The sequence below is a fragment of the Lagenorhynchus albirostris genome, chromosome 15, assembly GCF_949774975.1.
Source record: "Lagenorhynchus albirostris chromosome 15, mLagAlb1.1, whole genome shotgun sequence".
In the NCBI taxonomy this organism is placed as follows: domain Eukaryota; kingdom Metazoa; phylum Chordata; class Mammalia; order Artiodactyla; family Delphinidae; genus Lagenorhynchus; species Lagenorhynchus albirostris.
In genome coordinates, this window is record NC_083109.1 from 78,307,653 (window position 1) to 78,330,150 (window position 22,498).

Sequence of the window (22,498 nt, forward strand, 5' to 3'; positions counted from 1 at the left end):
CTTTCTAGCCCCCTTCACCCCTTGCCGGCCTCCTTCTTTTTGCAGGGCTGACTCCCCCACCAGACTGTGAGCTACCGGAGGGTACGGACCAGGTCCCATGCCCCCTGCGGCCCAGCGTCAGTGAAAGTACCAAGATACAGTACATCAAGGTGCAGGGCTGACTTACAGGACAGGCTTCTGCCGGCCGGAGCTGCCCGCCTCCCCGCTGGGAGTGTGAACCGGGGAGACCAGGGGGCTGGACTCAGGCCCGAGCCCGTGGCCCAGTGCGTCATGGGGGTCATGCTCAAGAGTCAGCTGGAGCAGGCGGCTGGTTTCCTGGATCAGCAGATCAATCTGGGGAGAGCAGGAGTGTGGACAGGTGAGTCTCAGGGGTGGTGCTCTCAGGGGAGCACCACATCCAACCAGACTCAGGACCCATACCTCGTCCAAGGGCACATTCCGGATGGGTGTGCCATTGATTTCCAGGATCCGGTCTCCAACGTGGATGGAATTCTTCACATCCGGGCTCATGCAGCCTGGGTCCACTCTGTGGGCATAGAGCGGTGGTCAGACCCCTGCTCACCCCACTAGGAAACCAAGGCCAAGGGGATCAGATCAGGAGCGTGGGGCAAACCATTCTATCTTGTGTGATCGGCAGGTGGCAACTGGCGGGAACACCGAATTCTGGTTTGGTGGGAAGAGTTCTATAGTAATTACAATGCTTGCCCCCTATGGGTGTGGAACTGGAGAAAAGTGGCATGCCCTCCAGGTGTTTGCCCCCCTATACTAGATGCTCGGGGGCTCCTGTTCAACAGAGCGTTGTCTCTGCCATGGAGGACAGACCTCTCCTTCTACCTGGCTGGTACGTGTGGGGCAGACAAGCGTCAAAGAGTCCTAAGAGGGTTTGGACCCACTGCTTCCTACCTGACCCCCAAACTTGCCCTGCAAGATGAAGCTAAGGCTCCCACTCCTCTGGGATCGGCGGGAAGGAGCCAGTAGCCTGGGCTGGGCCACGGCTGCAGGGTGGAGATGGGGCTGGTGCCCTGGATTACTCGGCCATAAACTAACTCACGGAATGGCCAACTTGCCAAATTTACTTGCTTCTTTTAACTCCTTGGTGTTAACTGTCTGATTGTCATTCTGTCTTTGTAAAAGCTTTTCAAAGAATGGTCACTTTGTCTCTGACTTGAGATGGGGAAGGGCTGGGGGAGGGTAGGCAGGACAGAAAGGAGACTGAGAGCTTTAAGAAAAACAGATTGCTAGCAATTTTTCAATTATCGAGAGTATATTCTCACATGGGGGAGAAGTGCTTCCTTACACAGGAAAGTCAGGTAATAAATACAGCAGGAAGAACACAGAAAATCACCACTTTGTAGCCATCACAGAATTATCTGTGGATGCTAGAGTCAGTGAAAGGCTGCTGGAAACAGGATATTTACAGACTCATATCTCACAGATGACTCAAACTGGTTACACTGCAAAGGGGAAAAAAAATCCTTTACAGCAGAGAGAGTGGACTGCACTTTAACCAAATAATCGAAGTTGACATCCCCAATAAAGGGAGCACTTCACTGACATCCTGTGTCTACCAGTAAGATGCACAGAGAAGGACACAGCATCAGTTATCTGGTTAAAATGCATGACTTCAACCTAAGGAAGAGGAACCCTCTGTAGAACCCCAACGGAGGGGCATGCTTCCTTAACTGACTTGCACTCTTCACACATGTCAAGGTCATAAAGGACAATGAAAAGCTGAGGAAATGGCACAGATTAAAAGAGACCGAAGAGACGTGAGGATTCAATGCAATGTGTGATCCTGGATTGGATCTTGGATCAAGGGGGAAACTGCCATAAAGGACAGTGTTGAGACAACTGGCAAAATTCGAATGTGGACTGTACACTGAATACAAGTGTCAATGTTAAACTTCCTAAATATCATCATTACACTGTAAGATACAATGGATAATTATGTAAGGGAATGCCCTTGTTCTTAGGAGAAGGTCTGAAGTATGTGGGGGGAGGATGGGTCAATGGTGCCTACGACCTCCACTCAAATGACTTAGTAAAAATATAGCAATATGTACGTGTGTGTATATACAAAAAGTATATATATGTACATATACACAAATACATAGAGGGAGAGACACGCATGCCTCAAGCGTGGCAGAAAGTTAAAATTGGTGAACTTAGGTAAAAGGTGTACAGGTATTCAACATACTTATTATTTTAGTAATTTTTCTGTAAATTTGAAATTTTCAGGATTAAAAAAGTTAAAAAATAGTGAATATATTTTCATGGATAAAGACTTCTTATGGATATAGCCTTAAAATTATATTCCTGGGCTTCCCTGGTGGCGCAGTGGTTGGGAGTCCACCTGCCAATGCAGGGGACACGGGTTCGTGCCCCGGTCCGGGAAGATCTCACATGCCGTGGAGCGGCTGGGCCCGTGAGCCATGGCCGCTGAGCCTGCGCGTCCGGAGCCTGTGCTCTGCAACGGGAGAGGCCACAACAGTGAGAGGCCCGCGTACCGAAAAAAAAAAATATATATATATATATATATATTCCTTAGGGAACTGCCTGGTGGTCCAGTGGTTAGGACTCGGTGCTTTCACTGCTGTGGCCCGGGTTCGATCCCTGGTGGGGGAACTAAGATCCCACAAGCTGCACAGCGTGGCCAAAGGGGGGAAAAGAAGCAGGAAAGAATGCTCACCCAGTGAGGGAGGCAGAGAGGAGGTGCCGTGGACCCTCTACTCCTAAAATTCTGCCCAGTTGTCAGGGACCAGCTGGTCTGGGAGTTTCCCCATCTCTCTCACCAATCTGTCTGTTCACTTGTGTATGGAAGGCAGCTGCTGGCCTGGCTAATGCTCAAGATGGGGGTGGAGATGCAGAGTCAAGCCCAACTTCCTCCTCCCCCCCCAGTACCATCTTCACTTCTCACCAGTGCTTAGGCATGGGGCCTGGTACCTGGCAGGTATGTGAGAAACGTTGACTGAATCCAAAGAAAGCTGGCATATGGCTCCCACACCCAGACACGGGGAACGTTTAAAACTATTTCTCAAGGGTCCATGAAGGCCCAGGAGAAATCTCAGAAGGCCCCAAGGTATCTGACTTCCTCATTGTTCAGACAGAGACCCCAAAGACCCGAGAGGACAAGGGAACTGCTCAACGTCTCATAGCATGTTATCAACTGCGTCAGCCCCTTAACCTTCATTTCTTCTTACACCTCGGACCTTTTCTACAACCTTTAAAATTTTCTTTAGGGATGATCTGCTAGTATCAAATCTCATTTTGTCTGCCTTAACATGTCTTTATTTCACCTTCATACTTGAAGGACATTTTCATCAAGTATAGAATTCTAGGTTGATGGTTCTTTTTTGCTGAGTGCATTGAATATATCATTTCACTATTTCTGGCTTTCATTGTTTCTGTTGGGAAATCAGGTGTCAGCCTGTTCTGTTTTTGAAGGAAATTTTTTTAAAAATAAATTTATTTATTTTTGGCTGCGTTGGGTCTTTGTTGCTGCTGCACACAGGCTTTCTCTCTATTGCAGCGAGTCGGGGCTACTACTCTTCATTGCAGTGTGCAGGCTTCTCATTGCAGTGGCTTCTCTTGTTGTGGAGCACGGGCTCTAGACGCAAGGGCTTCAGTAGCTCTGGCACAGGGGCTCAGTAGTTGTGGCTCGCGGGCTCTAGAGCACAGGCTCAGTAGTTGCGGCACTCAGGCTTAGTTGCTCCTCGGCATGTGGGATCTTCCCAGACCAGGGCTCAAACCCGTGTCTCCTACCTTGGCAGGCGGATTCTTAACCACTGAGCCACCAGGGAAGTCCTCCCTATGGGTACTTTTAAAGTCTTTTCTTTTGCCTTTGGTGTCATAGTTTCACCAGGTGGGGGAATCTATGGGTGAATTTTTTTTTACTTTTCCTGTTTGGGATTCACTGGGTTTCAGTCTGTGGATTGGTATCTTTTAATCAGCTCTGGGAAGTTCTCAGCCATCATATCTTCAAATACTGCCTCTCTCCCATTCTCTCCGCCTGTGATTCTAGATGGATGATTAGAGCTGCTCACTCTGTCCTCCGTACGTCTTAACCTCTCTTTCCCTATTTTCACCTTGCTGTGTTTTTGCTTCTCCCTTCAGCTGTTTAAAACCCTCCTCTACTGCTAAACCCATCTTTCACTTCTAGGGGTTCTATGTGGTTATTTTCCAAATTCATTTGCTCTTTACTCACTTTTTCCAAGGATCTCTTATTTATTAAAACATAATGGAGCATAATTATTTTGTACTGTTTCTGATAATCCTACTATCTGCAGGTTTTGCAGGTCTGCTTCTGCCACCTGTTGTTTCCGCTGGTTCCTGCTCACAGTGCCTTGTTCTCTGTGATTTTTGACCAAATGGCTCACCTTCCTTGGGACGCTTATCTCAAGAGAAATTCTGTGAAGCCTGGAGGTGGGTTCCTCCAGAAAGGATCTGCGTCTGATTCTGTCGCGGCCTGAGGACATTACCCCTAGCGGAGAAGTACTTTAAACTTTTACAATTTTGCCTGGAGGTTTTCTGAACCACCCAGGCATGTGAACTTGGTTGGCAAACCCAAGTGTATGAATTCTCAGGGGAGATTCCCTCTCCCCTTCCATTTAGGTTCAAATCAGTTTATTTTCTAGTTCTGGGAGTTGGTTGCCAGGGGCGGCGGGGTGGGCGGCTGGTGGAAGGTGTGGTTTATTTCTTGCTCTTCCTCACCCTGAGAGCCCTTTGCGGGTTGCAGCTTTATGGCGTGGGGAGGCGTTCTCTTATTAGTCTCACTTTCCTTGAGCAAGTCAGGGCTTTGAGAGACTCAGCCATGAGAAGACTCGAAAACTGAAGCCTAATTCACCCAATTCAGATTTGCCCTTAAGTCATGGCTGCCTTCCGTGCTCTGCTGACACCCCTGGGCTCCTTCCTTCACTTATTCCTGACCTGGTTACTTCTCTTTCTTGTTGGGTCATGCAGGGATTAAAGAAAACATTTAAAATATTTTATCTAACATTTGTTTTTTTTTTTTTTTTTTTTTTGCGATACGCGGGCCTCTCACTGCTGTGGCCTCTCCCATTGCGGAGCATAGGCTCCGGATGCGCAGGCTCAGCGGCCACGCCTCACGGGCATAGCCGCTCCACGGCATGTGGGATCTTCCCGGACTGGGGCACGAACCCGTGTCCCCTGCATCGGCAGGCGGACTTTCAACCACTGCGCCACCAGGGAAGCCCCATTTGTTATTTTTTTTGGAGGAATGATTGGACCAGGCATCTGGTATACCAGTTGTCAGAGCTGGGTTCCATCTGGGCCCATGTGCTCACTCATTCTCAGGGCCCCCCTGCCCCAGGGTCAGCCACCCACCTAGAGCATCCGCGCCCACAGCTGCACCAGCTGCAGCCTCAGCAGGCCAGCCACTCACCCCTGGACGCGGACGGTGTGGGAGTGCTCTGTGCTGCAGCCTGGCGGGCCGTGAGGGGGGTCGATGGAGACCGAGAGACCACGTTTGCCATGAGCCGAGGCTGGGATGGATACGAGGGTGACTGTGTGGGGCAGGTGGGAGCTGGGGGAATCAGGCAGGATCTGCTCAATGACGGGGGTCACCACAGTCTGGTAGTAGCAGTGTCCGCTGCAAGAGCCACAGGCGGTGGGGACCCAAAGAGCGGGAAGAAAAGTGTGTCAGGACAGTCACCAGCATCACCCCCACCCTGATCCCTCAGCCCCAGGCTCTCTTCTCCTCCCACCCTCCCCTCACTGCTCCCCAAGGGAAGAGGAGGAGCTTGGCTGCCTGATGGGCTGGGAGCAGGAACTGGGCATGCTCAGCCCAGCCTTGCCCCTCTCCGGGGCTCACTCTAGGTTGTCTATGCTCTGTCAGCTGGCCAAGATGAGGCCTGGGGATAAGTCCAGTTCAGCAGGAAGTCATTAAGAGTCCATTCGGGATCCTCAAAAGTCATGCTGCCCTCAAATCCAGCTTTATCAGTGTTGCCATAATAAAGAATTTGTCTGGTCTTTGTCCCTGGCTCCTGGGAAAGAGGCTCTAAATCCTTGGAACAGGAGTATCTTCCTTTTTCTTGAGCCCTTCACACACTTGAGCTAATGTTAATGAGATGACTCAGGCAGCAGGGAGGTGGGTGCCGGTCACCAGAAAGACTGACCACGTGATGAGAGGGCTATGGCTCTGACCCAGCCTGACCTCGAGGAAACTGAGTTCAATCCATGCCCAGTGATTCAATCAATTATGCTACATAATGAAACCCCAATAAAAACTCTGGTGATGCCAGGGAGGACGGGTCACACGTCTTGATTCCATGGGTGGAATGCACAGAAGCTGTGCATTCGAGACCCTCCCGGACCTCGCCCTTTGCGTCTCTTCATCTGGCTGGTCCTGATGTGTAGCCTTTAGTAAAAAACTACAATTGTGAGTATAGCGCTCTCTTGAGCTCTGAGTCATTGAGCGAAGTAGCAAAGCTGAGAGAGCTGTGGGAATCTCTGACTTTGCAGCCAATCGGTCAGAAATGCGAGCAGCCTGGGGACTCCCAAACTTGTGGCCGGTGACTGAAGTCAGGGTGAACTTGCTGGGGACAGGTCCTGAGCTCACAGGGTTGGTGGTAGCTCTGAGGGTTGGTGCCAGAACTGCACAGCAGTGATGTCAGTAAGAAAGCTGATGTCTGTGGGACTTCCCTGGTGGTCCAGTGGTTGAGAATAAGCCTTCCAAGGCAGGGGATGTGGGTTTGATCCCTGGTCGGGGAACTAAGATCCCACATACCGCAGGGCAACTAAGCCCGTGCACTGCAACTACTGAGCCCACGCGCCGCAACTAGAGAGCCCGTGCGCCACAACTAGAGAGAAGCCCGCGCGCCACAACAAAAGATCCCGCGTGTCGCAACTAAGACCGGACGCAGCCAAAATATTAGATAAATATTAAAAAAAAAAAAAACGAAGAGAAAAGAAAGCTGATGTCTGAGGCTTTCTCCACCTGATTGCTGTGTCTTATATTTCCCAGTGGTTTCTACACTGTCACTATGACTGCCCCCCACATGGAAAGGGGAAGGGCCCTGGCGTGGGAGACGTGTGACACGGGGGGGGGGGGGGCACGCCAGGCGCAGGGAGGGGCGGGGCACTCACCAGTAGAGCTTGGAGTGCTCCACCAGAGTGTAGGTGTCTCCATCACCAATGAAGGTCCCACATGTGAGGCAGATGAAGCATTCGGGGTGGTACTTCAGCTCCCCGGCCACCTGGAAGGGGAGTTGGGGGGGTGGGGACAAGCCACCTCAGCAGCCCCTTCAGCCCCCATAGCTCCTCCCCTCGGCCTCCTCTCAGAAGGGCAGCCCCAAACCAACTTCGGGGCAGACAAAGTTGCCTCCATAATAGCGGGCTGAGGGATACAGACAGAGAAACAGGCTCAGGAGGCACAGAGAATCAGAGAACTAGTGAAAAGAACAAGAGAGATGATGGGAGAGAGATCTGGAGCAGGGAAACCTGTGAAAACACATACACATGCACACACACGCACACACACACACACACACACACGTGAGGTGTGTGAGTGGGGGAGGGGTGCTTACCATGACCAGCCCCTTGGTGATGTGCTCTGAGCACCCGTGGCAAGACTCGCCATAGCGGGCCCAGTAGTCCTTCTTGCAGAAGAGCTGCCCATCCTTCTCATAGTACTGGTGTGAAAGGGAGGCACTGCATTCGCAACACCTGGGTGGAAGGGGAGCTGGGGCTCAGAGGGGCCCACCACTCCCACACACCTGGGCCCTTCCAGTCTACAGGCAGCACTAGAGAAAGGTGTACCCTCTGGACGGGAGCAGCCTGTGCTGGGGCACAGGGCTTGGCAAGTGGAGCCGGGGATGGATTCAGCGCCCACCCTCTGCCGTGGTCCCTCAGCCCGAAGCCTTGGTACTATGTGCAGCCTGAACAACCACCCTCAGCAGTGCTGCACCCAGGGCGTCCGGCCCACTTGCTAGACCTGGACTGAGAGGTGCTACTCATCTGAGCCCCCTGTCCCTTGTCGTCGTAAAGGAAGATGGCCAGCGAGGGCAGGCAAGTTACTCTCAGTCACCCACCAGTCAGGCCCAGGGAGGGCTGGAACCTGGGAGCCCAGGATTCAGGTTGGGGGGAGCGGGGCTGAAACACACTGTGAGCCCCACTCTTCCAGTCTAGTCGGCTTCCTCTCCCTCCCCCTCCCCCCACTCCCAGCAAAGTGGAGGCAGCTCTGGCAGCTGATGTAGATGGTGGTAACCTTTCGGCGCTGTGAAGACCTACTAAGTGCTGGCACCTGCCCATTTTCTTGCTTAATAAATTTACTAATTCTCAAAGGCCACCATGAGGCAGGCGTGGCTACCCTCGTTTTAGAGATGAGGCAGATGAACTTAGGAGGGTCTACCCTGCCCAAGGTCACAGAGATGGGCACCATAGGCCCCATGAAGATACTCCCAGTTCCACCAAGATACAAGGCAGGAGTTCAGCTCAGTATAGACCAGTTAAGAGAGAGGATCTCCAGGCTCCCTAGGCTTCAGCCAGCCCCACGAGTGCTGCCAGTCATAAGAACGGGGTTCAGCATAGGCAGCGGGAAGGCCTGGCTGGTGGGGCCCCTGAAGGGCAGATGGGGAGAAATGATGTACAGGCTTCTTTCTATGTGCCACCCCCCAGGCCAGGAGCTAGACCTACATGCCTGACGTCTTTCCCGTCAAGTGTCCTGGTCGGGTGGGGACCAGCAGCTCAGCTAAGCCAGGGTAATAAGCAAATGCAAAAATGTGGGACCCCCAGTGACTGACACCCTCCTCAACGCTGGGCACAAGCCCCACTGGGTTCTGCAAAGCCTGACCCAGGGTCCTGGCATGCACAGGTATGTTTGGGCCAGAGTACACACTGCGCAGAGAACGGCTAGGGGACCCGTCCAGCTCTGCTGCTGTCTGGGTGATGTACCAAGGTCGCAGAGGGATAGGAGGGCCCAGGCTCAGAGCGCATGGTTCAGTGGGGGAACAAACCAGGAGACAGGAGGGCAGGAAAGACTGGGGCTGGGTCAGAGAGCACTGTGCTCCAGGCAGCCGGGAAAGCCTCCGCTCTACCGTAGCCTGCACAGGGCAGCACTCATTGACTGCACTCAATGACTGCTCCTGAACTAGGGAACTGGGGAGGGGAGGGGGGAGGAGGAGGGGGAGGAGGGAGGAGAAGGAGGGAGCGCATAGCAGCAAGAGTGCTGCTGGGACACTGTCCCTTTAAGAGGATCCAGCCAGTTCCCCATTGTCTGGTAGCCTGAGGGGAGGGGCTGGGGACCACAGCTTGGGGCTTTGGGCAGGGGGCAGGCAGGGGAACACAAAATGCCCGGGTTTTGGAAGCCAGGAAGGCGGGGTCTGATGAGCTCTCTCAAAGGGATGTCGAGTGGGGAGGGAAAGCCTCTGGAGGCAGCGCTGGGATGCGGGAGGCTGCAGCGGAAGCAGCGGCTGGACAGGAGCCATGACGTCATCTGTTGCCCCTGCAGCCCTTCCTGCCCCCACAATCGCTGCCGACTGCAGTGGGTGGGCATCTTACCACGGGGCGGGCGACAAGGCAAGGAAGGCACCGAGCCAGGAGGGAGGACACCCGGGGACGGGGAGGTCCCGGCGCAGCCCCCAGGGGGCTCTAACCTAGCAGGAAGGTGCGCAGCAGGAGAGCAGGCTCCGCAAAGAGGCGGGGCGCAGGCAGCGCACGGTGACCTTGGGGAGATACCCCACTCCCTGTGCGGATCGGTGATTCACTTCGCCCTTCCGCTGACCAGACCCACCAGCCACGAAGCGCGTCACAGGAGTGTCACCGCGGGGGTCTCCCCCACAGCCCCAGGCTGCAGGAAGCAGCCCCCCTCCCCCACCTCGGTGGGCGGGTCAGTCGGGGCTCTGGAGTGGCCGCCTTCCCCCCCAGGGAGAGAAAGCTCTTCTGCCTGCAAACTCCTAGTCCTTCTCACGCACAAACATTCGTCACTGTAGCAGCCCTGGAAGACCCCACGTTGCTTCACTCAGGCTCTGTGAGTGCAGTCAGCTCCCTGATAACCACTTCCCTGAAGCCTGATCAGATGTGCCCATGGCCCCCCACGCAGCCTGCACCGCCAGCCTCTGCCATTAACCTGCCGGCTCCCCGAGGTCCCAGACCAAGCACCTACAAACGCTGGTGCCCGAAGAGAACAGAAATGCTTCCTGCCAGACTGGCTCACTCTGTGCACTCAACCAGGAGCAGTTCCCACCCCCAGCGTCCTCAGAACTGCTCCAGGGTGCCCTGGCTCAGCCTCCATCTCAGATAGGGGATCTAGCCCAGGCTCACATAGTAGTTTGGTGGCTGGCGCCTGGGGCCTCAGTGGACCTTTGCCGATGGAAGGCACACAGGAGCCCCTGACTCTGTGCATCCCCTCACCCCTCAGGCCCGCATCGGGCCAGGAGCCAGAGGAGGCAGGTGGGGCAGGACATGCCTGGCTCTTGGGGTGCCCCCCAATGCCCCTGCCCCTACAAAGGGTGTCAAGAGAGTAATACCAGGTACAGCGTAGCCCTCTCCCAGAGCAGCAAAGGCAGAGCCAGGCTTGAGCAGGAGAGGAGGGCACTGTGGGGCTGGAGGGGGGATGAACAGGCCAGGCTGGGAAGTAGTGGAAACCCCTACGGCGACAGGTCCTTCCCTCCCAGGGGTGCCCTCTACCCAGAGCCACATCCCTGGACACCAAGGGTGAAAAAGAGCAGCTGGGGGACCAGCCTCAAAGGAGACCTGTACCAGAAGGGCCAGGAGCCTCAGCGGTGGCCTGCTTCCTCTCGACAGGCGGCCAACAGTGACCAAGGAGTTTCAGTTCTCCTGCCCCATTGCCCGGCCTCAGGTGGGTCTGTCCCACCATGGCCTCCAGCCCCAGCCCTCACACCAGGGGCCCTGCCCGAGGCCTGGGACAGGTGGGGAGGGGGCTTTCCACTTACTTAGCCCCTCGGAGGAAGCAGCATCTTCTCAGGTTCGAGGCCAGCATCCTTTGCTGCTACCTATCGCAGGGGGGCCCCAGAGGCCTACGGGGAGTGCAGGGGTGGGCCGGACAGGCTGTTTCCCTATCCTACTCCAGGCACTCAGGATTGGAGGCTGCAGAGGGAGGGGCCAGCGTGGCCACACGGCAGGGGAGGAGGATGCAGTGATGTGGGTGCAAGAGGACTTGGTCTTAGCTCACAACAGGAAGCAGCTGAAGGGCCTACTGCCTGGGCTCTGGTGCAGGCGGGGAAGCTTGGCCGGCACTGTGTCCTCAGCCCTGCACACCCGAGAAAGGCACCCTCCCTGCCCCCCGGCCTCTGCTGTAACAAAGGCACTGGAGCCTCTCTGGGGTCAGGGAGCAGCTGCTTCTTCTGGTGCTGCCCCCGAGGGAACAGAGCTTGACTTCCATGGACAGTCCATCCTCTGCCTGCAAGTCCCCCAAAGAGGGGGGCGTCCCAGCCCAGGCTCCGGCCCCAGTGCCAGCTGTGCACTCAGCCCTCCTCATCCAGGGTCAGCCCAGCCAGCCTCCAGGCGGATGCCACCCGAGTTACGGCAGCCCCAGGGCTCCTGAGCCGCAGGCTTCTGGGACGGGACCTCCCAGAGGCAGCAGCTGGGCAAAGGGAAGCCTGGACCCCCTGGGCCCGGCCACGACCTCCCAGGAGGCTGGAACAGAGAAAGGGGCTGGCTCTGCGGTGACAATGGGCCCACAGCGACTCTGTCGCTGCAAGGCTCTCGGAGCCCAGGGGCTGGTGGCAGCCCCGCTTCACAGCACTGAGATGCTTCCAGGGGCCCAGCAAGCAGCGACTCCTCTCTGAGCTGCTTTCCTGACTGTCAGGGGAGTGAGGACACCGTTGGCCTCAACCAGGTTTGGGGGCTGTTGGGAGGACCACACGCCGCGGGGCCAGAAACACTGTGTAAGTCGTGGAACCATGTGGAAGCCATGGCTCTTACTGCCTGTGGGCCCTCCCTCACTGTGGGAGCCTTCCCTGTGTCCCCACCGCACCGGGGCCTAACCCAACGTGCCCCCTCCCTACCGCCCCCTCCCGGGGCCTCAGCCCTCTGCTGGTTAACAGGGCAGGGACCCCTCCAAAGCTAGGTTCCACGCATCCTGCCCCACTGCTGCCCTTCTGTGGCTTCTGTGGTTGCACGCCTGGCCCTCCCCCATGTCTCCCAAGGCTCTACCTCCCTCCCCACCCCATGCACTGGGGCCCCCAAAGTTCTTCCCTGGATTTCTCTTGGCCTCTTCTCAAATCCCATCCCCCAGCACTGAGTAGGCTGTTGTCTCTGCCCTTCCCACCTCTGACCGGTCTCAGATCACCTCGGCCAGCTTTCGGGAGGACACTGCCTCCCTGGCTAGCCTACTGCACCTCCACCTCAACAAGGACAGGGCACAACTCCTCACCAACACGGCCCCCAGCTCCACCAGAGCCAACAGACCACTGGCCTCCCCTGCACCCAGGGTGAAAAACCAGACTCTGCTGTAGATTCTGCCCCTACCACTCACCAGCCCCCAGCTCCACCCCACAGCCCCTGACTTCTTCAGCTCTGCAGTGACTTGGAGTGAGACAGACATAGGTTCAAGTCCCAGCTCTGGCTGTTGCAACTTTCAGCAAGTTACTTGGTTTCTCCGAGCCTCCATTTCTTACGTGGAAATCGAGTGAATAATGGCCCCTCCTATGGTTATGGTGAAGGTTTAATGAAATGACATTACAAGAGTCACCAATGAATAGTGGCTAATATGACTAATCCTTGCCAAATATCGTCCCTTCTAGATCTGAAACTCTCTCCACTCTTAGTCACTGTCCTATGTCAGGTCTTATGGGCACAGAGCCCCAAACTTTTGACAGTCCCTTCCCTGCCATGTTACCACCATCTGCCCACCGGGATGGCATTTTTCAATAGCACTTCTGCCCACATCCTTCCCCTGCTTTCTGACCCTCTCTGCTGGCTCCCTACTGCCTTCAGAAGCTACTGATCTTGGCATTCAGGGCTCTTCACTGAATCGATTCTAACTTTGCCTCATCATCATGCCTCTCGACTCACTCTGTTCCAACCAGATGAGCTGATCCCGGGCCCTCAACGGTTTGCACTGTCCCACCTCCCTGTCTCTGCCTGTTCAGAGGCCCGTTCCTCCCTGAAGGCCTCCTTCTGAACACCTGATTGGGAACCCCAGGACACGGAGCCCGCCTCTCCTCTGGGCTCCCCAGCCAGTGCGCGTACTGTGTGTTCATTTCACTCACTGGCTGTGTATCTTCGGTCAAGAGAATTAACCTCTCCGTGTTCCGATTCACGGAGACAACACGTATCCAACTATAAGAAGTCCTTAAAACAGTGCCTGGCCCTTCCTAAATTGTAGAAAATGTTAAGACATTTTTATAAAAGAAAAAAAAAATCCTTGTCGGAGCCTCCCACTGCCTAAATTAAACTCCTTCAGCTGGTGGTTGATGCCCTGACCCCAGCTGGGCCTCGCCACTTTACCTTCCCTCCTTTTGGGTGCTTTCCTGCCTGAACTCTGCCGTTTACTGACTGGGCCAGGCCCTGTCACCATTCTACCCTTTGCACCTGCTGGGCCCTCTGTCTGGAGCTGCTTCCTACCACACTTCTCCATGTGGGAAATCTCACATCCCCAGCTCTGGCCCTACAGAGCTATCTAAGGCTACCCCCTGCCCCTGCTTCTCAGGACGGATCCTGGATTGCTGGGCCACCTCTGGGTCCCCATGTGCTCCACCACAGCTCTGGTCCTACTCTCCTACACTTGGGAGTTGGTGTCCGGAGGGAAGGGACTGGTCTTACTGGATATGCATCTTCCAAACTAGCCTGGGGCCCATGAAGGAGGCCCAGCTCCTCCCAAGGCCTCTCTCTGGAGCACCAACACCCGGAAGGCAGGGGTGCACTACCCTCCACTCCTCCCCCACCAAGGAGCCAACAGGCCTTGGTATTACGAGCATAAACGCAAGTCTCGCCTTTTGTCTCCTTTTCTGTCTAGAATGACAAAAAAGAAAGGCCTCCAGAGATCTTCTAGTCCAAATGCTTCATTTCACAGATGAGGAAAACTGAAGCCAAGGACTTGCTGGAAGTCACAACCAGAGATGGCACCAGGAGGGATGGCCACGTCTCTGGCAGGCCTTGCTTAGGGCACCCGAGCTCAGGTCAGCCTGCCCTACCTGAAGCAGTCTGCGTGCCAGTCAGCATTCAGGGCCTGGAGGTACTGGCCATCGTAGATCCTCTGGCCGCAGCTTGCACACACGGGCAACTCGCTTCCTGCAGGGGTGGAAAGGGCGTTAGGAACCATTCTCAGGAGGCGCAGTTTGGCCTGCGCCAACTCCACATGCACCTCCACAAATCCTCCTGTACACACGCAGCGCCCAGGCTGAGCGGTCGCTGTACAGAGCAGGAGAGAGAATGCAGGTCTGAGAGTCTTGCTGAGACCACAGCTGAACTACCGAGCTCCTCTGGGCCTCAGTTCCTCTCTCTGTAAACTGAAGAGGAGGAGCAGGTGTCCGCCAACCCCCCGCAATGGCATCCTTCAGCTCAGGGTCTGGCACGGTAAATGCGGAGAAAGCAAGCAGCACGATTTGGAAATAAGGCAGTGGGTGACGCTCTTGTCACAGCCCCCCTTCCTCTCCTGCCTGCCCAGTCCCTTCAAAGGGCAGGGACTGGACAGGGCTAGGTTGGTGCGTCCTGTACTGAAGCCCCCTGGAAGGCTTGGCTATGCCGTGGCCTAACATGGGGCCAGGGCCGTAGGACTGGGCTCCCAGACACCTGCTCCAGGGAGGCCCGACACCTCTTCAAGACGGCCACTAGGCATGCTTAGTCATCCCTGGGGCCTGACACCCTTGGAGCTGGGTGGGCCCTGGAAGATCTCCCAGCCTGCCCCTTCCCATTGTACAGTTGGGGAGACTGAGCCCTGGAGAAGGTAAGGCTTGCTGGGTCACCAGCCAAGCTCCAAGGCCACAGTCTGCCCCTCCATGAGGACCCAGGGACCTAGGAGCTACCGTAAGGTGGGCCCCTGCTCCAAGTAGGCCTTCAGGGACCTGGGGGAGGGTTGGCAGTAGCCCCAGGGGAGGGCAGGGCTGGAGGAGCTGGCAATAATAGGACTTTTGTTGAACCTGGTGGACCTATGAGATTGCTCGGATGAGGAAACCCAGGAAAGGAGGCCCCGGGGAGAGAATCTTGGGGTCTTCATAACCCTAACTGTCCTGCAAACCCAAGCCTTGGGCCCCAGTAGGGGGAAGGGGCAGAAGAGGCGGCTAGGATGAGAGTCATCCTCCCAGCCAAGACTGATGGCAGGCACTGGGTTTGGTGCAGGGAGAGGGGGTGGGGGCCCCCCATACATCCAAAAGTTCCCCAGAGGCGCATCTCTGCTCTGTCCATTCTGCCCCCAGGCTCCCAACACCAGCACCACGGGCCAACTATGTGGCCCTCAACTCTACAGACGAGGAAACTGAGGCCCAGCAGGCAGCACCTGGCTCAAGGTCACGGAGCCGGCCAAACGCTGGGCTGCGAGTCAGGGCTGAGGCTTTCCCAGCGACTCTTTCTTCCAAGGCCTGTTCCAAGGGATAAGGACGAGCCCCGGGTGGACACAGCTCGCGGATGGAGGCCAGGACTGGGCGAGCTGTGCCTGGGATTCCTCCCGGGTGGTCGTCGGTCGGGGGATGGGAGAAGGCGGGGATGAAAGGGAGGAGGGGCCCTCCGACTGCGGGAGGGCAGCCCACCGGGGCCGAGGAGGGGGAAACAGGGTGGGAGCTTTACAGGGAGGGGCCTGCGGGCTTCGGAAGGACGAGCTCATCCCGGAGGACACAGGGGCGCGGCCTCGCGGCAGACCCAGCCTCCGCGGCGGCCAGGCCCGGCCCCCACCCGTGCTCCGCGCTTCCCCTTCTCCCCCAGCGCGGTGCGCCCGCCCGCCCGGCCCCTTGGTCGGCGCCCCGCCGGCCCGCACCCCGCGCACCTTCCTCTCCCATACGTTCTTCCCTCCAGGTGCAACAAAGTAGCGTCAACCTCATGCACTCGGCGGGGGGCGGGGCCCGGCGGGGCTGGGGCTGGGGGCGGCCCGGGCCCCGCAAGCTCGCCCGCAGTCGCCGCCGCCGCCGCCGGCCCGGGAGGCGGGGGCGGAGAGCGCGGGCCGGGCAGGGATGGGCTCGGGACTCGCGGTGCCGCCGCCGCCGCCGCCGCCTCTCAGACACCGGTTCCGGCACCGGCTCCGCGCCGCGGCGGCCTGGGGAGCAAGCGGAGGGGCGGGCCGGGGCGGGGCCTCGGAGCTGCGGCACGGGGGCGGGGCGGGGCGCGGGCGAGCAGCCGAACTGCCCTGCGCGGCCCCGCCCCGCGCGCTCGGCGGCGCCCCGCCCCGCTCAGCTCCTCCTTTCATTCATTCTTCCTGGAGTGACAACACTCTGCTCCGCGCCACTTGGCCAAGACGCCTAAGCCCAAAGCTGCGGCTTAGGTGGAATGCGTGCTCTGATGCGGCAACCTAGGGGGTGTAGAAGCGACAATTAGGGGCCTCGGTTTCCCTGCGGGGAGCCCCTAGACCCAAGCCTGCTGGATGGGGGCCAAGAACCGAGACCCGACCCGGTGGAGACGTTGTGGATGGACCCTGAGGACTATAGTGGTTGCCTTGGGCAGGGGCGCCGGCCAGGTCCTCTCCTTCTCTGAGGCCTGCAGGGAGGGCAGGCCCCAGCAGGGTTTGCGGGGGAAGGCGATGGCCCACGTTTCAGGCCCTCACCAGCTAGGCAGGGCGCTAAAGGAGCAGCCTCTGGGGGAGACTGTAGCAACCTTGCTCAGGGATTTGCTCCTCCCAGTGCTGGAGACCTGGAGCTGGCGCCGCCCTGCCCGGCGTTCCGGAGGAGGCAAGGCTGAATGGGGTTTTGGCTGAGGGAAGTGGCCAGAGGAATTGGGTGGTCCCCAACGCACAGGTGCTCAGTCCAGCACTGGAAGCGTGGAGCACCCTGCCAACAAGTGGAGAATCCTATCTCCGCGAGGCCCACCGCCCACTGCGTCGTCCTACTGCCTGGGAGCCTATTCGGGGAGAGGTTGAGCCACATGCTTAAGTTCACCCAGTGAACAAGGGACAGAACTGCCCACACTCCAGCTCCAGCCATCAAGTTTGTATAGATTTTTCTCTAGTCAGGGCTTGGGTCCAGTGGCCTACAAGGTGGGACATTCATCCCTGGGTGCAAAACAATTACCTGGGGGAGGGAACAAAATATAATTTTTCTTCCTCCCTCCCTCCCTCCTTCTTTCTTCCCTCCCTCCCTCCCTCCCTCCTTCTTTCTTCCCTCCCTCCCTCCCTCCCTCCCTCCTTCTTTCTTCCCTCCCTCCCTCCCGCCTTCTTTCTTCCCTCCCTCCCTCCCTCCCTCCCTCCCTCCCTCCCTCCTTCTTCCCTCCCTCCCTCCCTCCTTCTTTCTTCCCTCCCTCCCTCCTTCTTTCTTCCCTCCCTCCCTCCCTCCTTCTTTCTTCCCTCCCTCCCTCCCTCCCTCCTTCTTTCTTCCCTCCCTCCCTCCCTCCCTTTTTTTTTTTTTTTTTTTTTTTTTGCGATATGCGGGCCTCTCACTGTTGTGGCCTCTCCCGTTGCGGAGCACAGGCTCCGGACGCGCAGGCTCAGCGGCCATGGCTCATGGGCCCAGCCGCTCCGTGGCATGTGGGATCTTCCCGGACCGGGGCACGAACCCGTGTCCCCTGCATCGGCAGGCGGACTCTCAACCACTGCGCCACCAGGGAAGCCCACTCCCTCCTTTCTTAATATTCAGATTGATGCTGGTGCCCTCATTCTGTCTGCTGGTCAGATGGCCCTAAAGCACTTACAGTAAAGTATCCCAAGGAGGTGTGGAGGTCCTCGGAGGCTGGACAGCAACGTTTTTTGCTTGTTTGTTGCTTTCCTATAGGGTATATATCAGGCAGGGTCCTGGCAGGAAACAGAGAAGCACTCAGCAGGGATTACTGAGCAGAGTTTAATAAAGGGGATTTTACAACGGACTGGGCAGCATTAAGGGAAACCCATGAGGACACTCACGGCCTCAGGAGGTGGCAGCAGGTAGCACCCCTGGGTGAAGGGGCTTGGGAGAGGGCCCCAGTGCAGGGTGCAGGGGGATACTGAGTGGACCTAGAGGGGCTGTGGGCCTGTGCCTGTTAGGTAGAGGAACTCACCCAGGTTTTTTTTTTTTTTTTTTTTTTTTAAAATTTATTCATTTATATATATATTTGCTTCACGCGGGCCCTCTCCAGTTGCAGTGAGCGGGGGCCACTCCTCGCCGTGGCGTGCGGGCCCCTCACCGCGGCAGCCTCTCCCGCTGCGGAGCACGGGCTCCAGGTGCACGGGCCTCAGCAGCCGTGGCACGCGGGCTCAGCAGTTGTGGCTCGCAGGCTCCAGAGCGCAGGCTCAGCAGCGGTGGTGCACGGGCTCCGTTGCTCCGCGGCACGCGGGATCCTCCCGGACCAGGGCTCGAACCTGTGTCCCCTGCATTGGCAGGTGGAGTCCCAACCACTGCGCCACCAGGGAAGCCCCTCTCACCCACTTTTATAACACAAGTAACCCTTACAGAGTAGACTTGTGGCTGCAAAAGAGTCTTGAAAAGAAAGCAGGTTGAAGATGATGCTGCTAGTGCAAGACGAGCGAAAAGACAGAGCTGCCACTTCCCCCTCTCGTCGGACACGTTTCCCGTTTCCTGGTGAAACCAAGGACCAGCTCATCAGATCTGACATATTCGGTCACATTGCTCATCCAAGTTATTAAGTCTTTTTTTAACTGAAAGCAAAAAAGCAATTTTGTACTTTTAATAAATAAAAGCATTTAACTGTTGTTCATTTCATCTTTCGAACATTCTTCTTAAACTCTGCTTTTGCATTGTTATGTGATGAACGTTTTTTATTATTTGTATAGTCAATTATGTATGTAATTTATAAGTGAATGTGTCTATGTGTGTGTTGGGGAACAAATAATAATTTGGGTGTGGGCTTCCCTGGTGGCTTAGTGGTTGAGAGTAGGCCTGCCGATGCAGGGGACACGGGTTCGTGCCGCGGTCCGGGAAGATCCCACATGCCGCGGAGCGGCTGTGCCCATGAGCTATGGCCGCTGAGCCTGCGCGTCCGGTGCCTGTACTCCACAACGGGAGAGGCCACAGCAGTGAGAGGCTTGCGCCACGCAAAATAATAATAATAATTTGGGTGCAAATTAAGAGCTCTGGCTTGGATGCGTTAAGTTTTAGGTGCCTGTCTGCCATCCAAGTGGCAAATATATGTGATATTTGCTCAAAAATATTTTACTGATGGGGTTCGTGATACAAGTTTTCTAGATGAGGGGTCCAGAGCCCTTTGGGAAAGACTCAGTCCAGGTCAATGGTTAGGATTTGTCCAAATTGCCAAATTGATACCTGGCTGAACACAGGCTGGTGACAAGAGGCTCCGTGGGGATACTCACTGGATTAGCCCAAGACTGTGACCCAGGGCAGGGGCCAGAGCCTGAACTGTCCTAGCCTAGGGAGGAAAAGAGAGCTGGCATCATGGGATCCCTGCTGTCAGATGCAGCCTGCCCTCCTTGCCCACTCTGCGTGACATCACCCAGACATGTGGCTCGTTGACTCCCCTGCCCTCTCCTTGAGCTGCGGATGCAAGAACCCAAATATCTACTCAGCATCTCCACTTGGATGGCAAACGGGCACCCCAAACTTAATGCATCCGGATCAGAGCTCTTAATTTGTGCCTGGATCTGCTCCTCTCCCAGTGTTTCTCATCTCAGTAAATGACATCCCCGTCCTTCAGTGGCTCAGCCAAAATTTGAAGGCATCCTCGACTTCTCTCCTCTCTCCCTATTCCTTTTCCTTGCGTTTGATCGATCAATCAGCAAATCCTACTGGCAGATCCTATTGGCTCCCTGTACAAAGCAGATCTAGAATTCTACTTCTCCCTCCACTCTTCTCTCCTCCCTGGTCTAGCTGGGTATACAGTATGACAGCCCCTGAGTCATGCACCCCTGTGACCCTCCAGAGCCTCTGAAGGGTCAAAGTGTGACATTTCCTTGCTTTCAAACCCGAAGCCCTTACTGCAACCTTTATGGGACCTAGTCCCTCGCTGCTTCTTTGCTCATGTTTCTTCTCTCTTTTGTTTTTTCTAGTTAACTACGGTGCACCTCTCTGCTCTTCTAACTTCCCAAGCATGTGTTCATCACAGGGCCTTTGACCTGAGATTAGGTGTCCCCAACCATCCCAGCTAACTTAACATCCTTTCTCACTCTCCGTCTCCTTCCCTGGCTTTTAATCCTCATAGCACTGATTCACCTGACGTTAGAATTAATCATTTATTCACTGTATTCGTTTCCTGTGGCTGTGGTCACAAATTATTTTGCTCACAGTTTTGGAGGCCAGAAGTCCTAACCCAGTGGCTTTGGGCTAAAAACAAGGGCTGCATTCATTCCGGAGTCTCTAGAGGAGAAATCAGTTCCTTCTCCCTTCTGGCTTCTTTTTTTTTTAAAACTGTGTCATCAAAACACATAATATAAATTTATCATCTTAACCATTTTTAAGTGTACGTTTCAATAGTGTTAAGTACAGTTGACCTTTGAATGATTCAGGGGTTAGGGGAACCAACACACGCTCCCCTCCCACCGCTGCCCTCAACACATACACACACACACACACACACACACACACACACACACACACACACACAGTGGAAAATCTGAACGCTGCTGTCTCTGCCTCAAAAACAAAGGAATTGATAAATGACTCACCCAAGACCAGGAAGCAGAAACCGTTTGGAGAGAATCAGGACTCAAGCCCCCGTTCTTTTGATTCTACCTATTGTGATCTCTAATCACACACAAACTTTTCCCCACACTTAAAGACCTGTAAAATGAAAATACAAGTGTTATATTTATTGAAAAAAAATCTGCATATAAGTGAACTCTCCCGGTTCAAACCAGCGTTGTTCAAGGGTAAACTGTACATTCACACTGTTGTGAAACAGATCTCCGAAACTTTTTAAACTTTTCTTTAGTTCTTTCTTTATATGGAATATAGTTGCCTTACAATGTTGTGTTAGTTTCAGGCGTACAGCACAGTGAATCAGTTATACATATACATTGTCCACTTTTTTTTTTTTTTGTGTGGTACGCGGGCCTCTCACTGTTGTGGCCTCTCGCGTTGTGGAGCACAGGCTCTGGACACGCAGACTCAGTGGCCATGGCTCACGGGCCCAGCTGCTCCGTGGCATGTGGGATCTTCCCGGACCGGGGCACGAACCCGTGTCGCCTGCATCGGCAGGCGGACTCTCAACCACTGCGCCACCAAGGAAGCCCCATTATCCACTTTTTTAAAAGATTGTTTTCCCATACAGGTCATTACAGAGTCCCCAAATTTTTCATCTTGCAAATCTGAATCTCTGTACCCATTAAACAAACTCCCTTCTTCCCCTCCCCCAGGCCCTGGTGACCACCATTCTACTTTCTGTTTCCATGAATTCGACTACTTTAGATGCTTCCTATAAGTGGGATCACACAGTATTTGTCTGTGACTTCCTTATTTCACTTAGCATAACGTCCCCTAGGTTCATCCATGTTGTAGCATGTGGCAGGATTTCCTTCCTTCCTTCCTTCCTGTATTTATTTATTTATTTAGGATTTCCTTCCTTTATAAGGTTGAATAATATTCCACTGTAGATATACAACACATTTTCTTTATTCATTCATCTGTTGTTGGATACGTAGGTTGTTTCCACAGCTTGGCTATTGTGGATAATGCTGCAATAAACACGAGAGTGCAAATATCTCTTCAAGAGAGTGATTTCATTTCCTTCAGTTATATACCAGAAGTGGAATTGCTGGATCATATGATAGCTCTATTTTAATATTTTTGAGGAACCTCCACACTGTTTTCCATGATGGTTGTTCCAACTTACATTCCCACTAGCAGTATACAAGGGTGCCCTTTTCTCCACATCCTCTCCAATGCTTATCTTTTTTTTTTTTTTTTTTGATAATAACCATTTAAACAGGTAGGGGGTGATATCTCATTGTGGTTTTTTTTTTTTTTTTGCGGTACGCGGGCCTCTCACTGTTGTGGCCTCTCCTGTTGCAGAACACAGGCTCCGGACGCACAGGCTCAGTGGCCATGGCTCACGGGCCCAGCCGCTCCGCAGCATGTGGGATCTTCCTGGACCGGGGCACGAACCCGTGTCCCCTGCATCGGCAGGCAGACTCTCAACCACTGTGCCACCAGGGAAGCCCTCATTGTGGTTTTGATTTGTATTTGCATGACCTGGTCACTGGTGATACTGAGCACCTTTTCATATACCTATTGGCCCTTCATATATGTTCTCCTGAGAAATGTCTGCCTAAGTTCTTTGCTTATTTTAAAATTAGTTCTTTTTCTTTTTAAATGTTGAGTTTCTTGAGTTCCAGATATGTTTTGGATCTTAACCTGTATCAAATGTATGGTCTGAAAAGATTTTCTCCCATTTCATAGGTGGTCTCTTCACTCTGTTGATGGTTTCCTTTGCTCTGTGGAAACTTTTTAGTTTTATGCTGTCCCACTTGTCCATTTTCACTTTTGTCATCTGTGCT

The 22,498-nt window shown here is 54.9% G+C and overlaps 1 protein-coding gene across 4 annotated transcripts in view; it reads right to left on the minus strand.

The window, feature by feature from the left end:
* LIMK1 (LIM domain kinase 1) overlaps positions 1–15,987 on the minus strand; it is a 54,539-nt gene extending 38,552 nt beyond the window's left edge. For all 4 annotated transcript variants that reach the window (XM_060123412.1, XM_060123411.1, XM_060123409.1 and 1 more), the window contains exons 1-7: positions 15,899–15,987; positions 14,115–14,211; positions 7,545–7,683; positions 7,105–7,214; positions 5,402–5,608; positions 421–526; positions 167–333 (exon numbers count right to left, since the gene is read on the minus strand). In XM_060123412.1, coding sequence (XP_059979395.1) covers positions 167–333; positions 421–526; positions 5,402–5,608; positions 7,105–7,214; positions 7,545–7,683; positions 14,115–14,211; positions 15,899–15,953 — 881 coding nt within the window. In that variant the 5' untranslated portion in view covers positions 15,954–15,987. The remainder of the gene's footprint in view (positions 1–166; positions 334–420; positions 527–5,401; positions 5,609–7,104; positions 7,215–7,544; positions 7,684–14,114; positions 14,212–15,898) is intronic.
* Between the last annotated feature and the right edge of the window lie 6,511 nt (positions 15,988–22,498).